Source organism: Phalacrocorax aristotelis, chromosome 2 (assembly GCF_949628215.1).
Source record: "Phalacrocorax aristotelis chromosome 2, bGulAri2.1, whole genome shotgun sequence".
In the NCBI taxonomy this organism is placed as follows: domain Eukaryota; kingdom Metazoa; phylum Chordata; class Aves; order Suliformes; family Phalacrocoracidae; genus Phalacrocorax; species Phalacrocorax aristotelis.
Window position 1 is genome coordinate 9,274,602 of NC_134277.1, and position 3,125 is coordinate 9,277,726.

At 56.1% G+C, this 3,125-nt stretch overlaps 1 protein-coding gene across 1 annotated transcript; it reads left to right on the forward strand.

The window, feature by feature from the left end:
• The first annotated feature begins 335 nt into the window (after window positions 1-335).
• On the forward strand, window positions 336-2,429 carry HTR5A (5-hydroxytryptamine receptor 5A). Its single transcript, XM_075086104.1, has 2 exons — window positions 336-1,073; window positions 2,023-2,429. Exons 1-2 carry the CDS (start codon window positions 336-338, stop codon window positions 2,353-2,355), a joined length of 1,071 nt encoding a protein of 356 aa, XP_074942205.1. The 3' UTR covers window positions 2,356-2,429.
• Window positions 2,430-3,125: the final 696 nt, after the last annotated feature.

The window sequence follows — 3,125 nt, forward strand, 5'->3', positions numbered from 1 at the left end:
GCGGCCAGCGCCGCCCCGCTCCGCTCCGCGCCGCCCCGCAGCCGCGCACCCCGCCGCGCCCGCGGAGCCGCCGCCTCCCGCCGCCGGGGCGGGCCGGGGGCTGGCTGACGCAGGGATCTTCCTCCCGGGGATGAAGACCCCGGCGGCGGGTAGCGCGGAGACGCCGCGCCCGGCGCTGCTCGGGGCGGCCGGGGACCCTCCGCGCCCGCGGTAGGGCGGCGCTCACCCCCCTCCCCCCCCGCCCCCGCCCCGCTCCCGCTCCCGCTCCCGGAGAGCGCAGCGCCGAGCACCGCCGCCTCGCCCGGAGCAGCCCGGCTGCCCCGGAGCCCCCCGGCATGGAGCGCCCGCTCAACATCAGCTGCTTCGCCGATACGACGCCGGATGCCAGCAACCGGAGCGGGTCCTCCGCCGGCCCGGACGGCGGCCGGGCGCACCTCTCTGTCTTCAGCGTGTTGGTCCTCACCCTGTTGGCCATGCTGGTGGTGGCCACGTTCCTCTGGAACGGGCTGGTCCTGGCCACCATCCTCCGGGTGCGCACTTTCCACCGGGTGCCCCACAACCTGGTGGCCTCCATGGCCATCTCCGACGTGATGGTGGCGGCCCTCGTCATGCCCCTCAGCTTGGTGCACGAGTTGTCCGGGCGGCGGTGGCGGCTGGGCCGATTGCTCTGCCAGGTGTGGATCTCCTTTGACGTGCTGTGCTGCACCGCCAGCATCTGGAACGTCACGGCCATCGCCCTTGACCGCTACTGGTCCATAACCCGCCACCTGGAGTACACGCTCCGCACCCGGCGCCGCATCTCCAACATCATGATTGCCCTCACCTGGGCACTCTCTGCCTTCATCTCCTTGGCCCCACTCCTCTTTGGCTGGGGAGAGACTTACTCTGAGGACAGTGAGGAGTGCCAAGTCAGCCAGGAGCCTTCCTACACCATCTTCTCCACCTTTGGCGCCTTCTACCTGCCCCTCTGCGTGGTGCTATTTGTATACTGGAAGATCTACAAGGCTGCCAAGTTTCGAATTGGATCTCGGAAGAGCAACTCCATCACCCCCATTACACCAGAAGCCCTGGAGGTAGGTCAACTTGGTTGTATTTTGCTCTAGTCAGCTGCTGGTAGCAGCCAAGCCCTTGCAGCAGTGAGGGTAACTTAGAGCTAAGGCATGCAAGCAAACAGCATCCCACCGAAGCCTGGTGAATCCTGAAGGCTTTCAAGGGAAAGTTGACTGCAAAGCTCGCAAGCCCAGTCTTTTGACTCCTTCCGATCCCCAGCTGTGAGCACGCAAGGTGTAGCTAAAGCAACTTCGGGCCAGATTGCGAGCCTGAGCTCCACGTGGGCGTGCGGTGACTCACAGGCGTCCCCCCGTGGAATGCTGAATCAGTGCTCGTGAGCGTGAGTAAGGGGTCACCGTTCCTCCCGTGGGGAGGCAAGTGGGGGTGTGAATGGATGGGATCCTGTCTCTGCTGGGGGCAATAACCTGGCAAGCAGCTGTGGCTTTGGGGAGGTTGTGTGAATGTACCCACAAAGATGACACACGAGCAGAGCGTCCTTGTAAATCCTTCCTAATTGTGGCTGCGTCGTGTCAGTTCATCGCAGGCACGGTGACTGTGCACTGTAAAGACTTCTTGAGGGGAGGAAGGAAATGTATGCTCATTTTCTTGCCTCTCCTACCAAGGACTCTTAAACTCAATGGGTTCAGAGAGAGCAAGGGGACTTTTGTGCATGACGTGGGTGTGTGCCTGTTCCACTGATCTGATTGTAAATGAGGAAATAATCTTATTGCGATGCTGTGTGAGCAATGCCATGTGCCCATACCCTCTTTAGTTTCTAGCCTCACTTAAAAATAGTCTCTGTTACCCAGGAGAGGGTCGTACAACCAATCTTCCCTCCATTAGAGCATGACGTAGATGGCCTGTGTTTCCCCGTGAGCTCTGGCCGTCACTCTCATAGTTTGGTTGTGTACCTGCTGTGTGGGATCAGCTGACTGAGGCACATATGGTGCAACTTGTGTTTGTGTTTGGCAGGTTAAAGAAGCTGCCCAGCAGCCACAGATGGTCTTCACTGTCCGTCACGCCACTGTTACCTTCCAGACGGATGGAGACACGTGGAGGGAGCAGAAGGAAAAGAAAGCTGCCCTCATGGTGGGCATCCTTATCGGGGTCTTCGTGCTCTGCTGGATCCCCTTCTTCATCACGGAGCTCATCAACCCCCTCTGCTCGTGCGACATCCCACCCATTTGGAAGAGTATTTTTCTATGGCTAGGCTATTCAAATTCCTTTTTTAATCCACTCATCTACACTGCTTTCAACAAAAACTACAACAATGCCTTCAGGAACCTATTCTTTAGACAGCACTGAGCAGAAAAAGCTTTCCCGCTGCCCCAGGAAGCTGGTTTCAACTCCCAATGAATCCTGCCAAACTCCTGAGGAAGTTCAAAGCCACAGATACCAAGGTGATGCTCAAGATGCATCCCCATGGGTCATATGTCCCAGCAACGCTCCTGGTTCCTACACACACTCACCAACCCAGTCTCTAAGTCAGTTCCTATTTTTCCTGCAAACATGTAAGGGTTTCTCTGGCCAGCAGCACAGCGTTCTTCCTCCAGTGCCCCGCTGCTTTCCTCCTGCCATCCCAGTGATGTGTTTGGTGGCAGTAACGGTGCAGAGGAGTCTTCTGGCAAAAAGTCATATTTGAAACGCTGGTTTGGCCACTGCTAGTCTCTCGCAGCGTTAATCAACTTTGCTAAGCTGGAACCCTTTAACGTCAGGAGGTTTTGTGATTATATATGAAACTAGATATTTTATGGCTTGGTTGAAAAGGCTGTTTGTCTTGTCTTTTGCCAGTAGGGATTGTTAGGTGATTGTATTTGGGGAAGAAAACCCTCAGTAAGGGTTAAGAGCAGACTCCAAGTACAAAGCCTTTTCTCACATGTTTATCAACAATGAATTGTGCTGTTTGCTATTGGATTCCCTGTAGCAAGTTTTAAAAAACTTTATTTATTGTAAAAGCTTAATGCATGGTTACCCTGGAAGGAGAGAGAATGCATGGGAAATCCACCTCTCGTTCTCCGACTGCTTCGTGTGAGCATCTGCCTCAGACCTTTACTTTCAGAAATACCAGCTGTAAA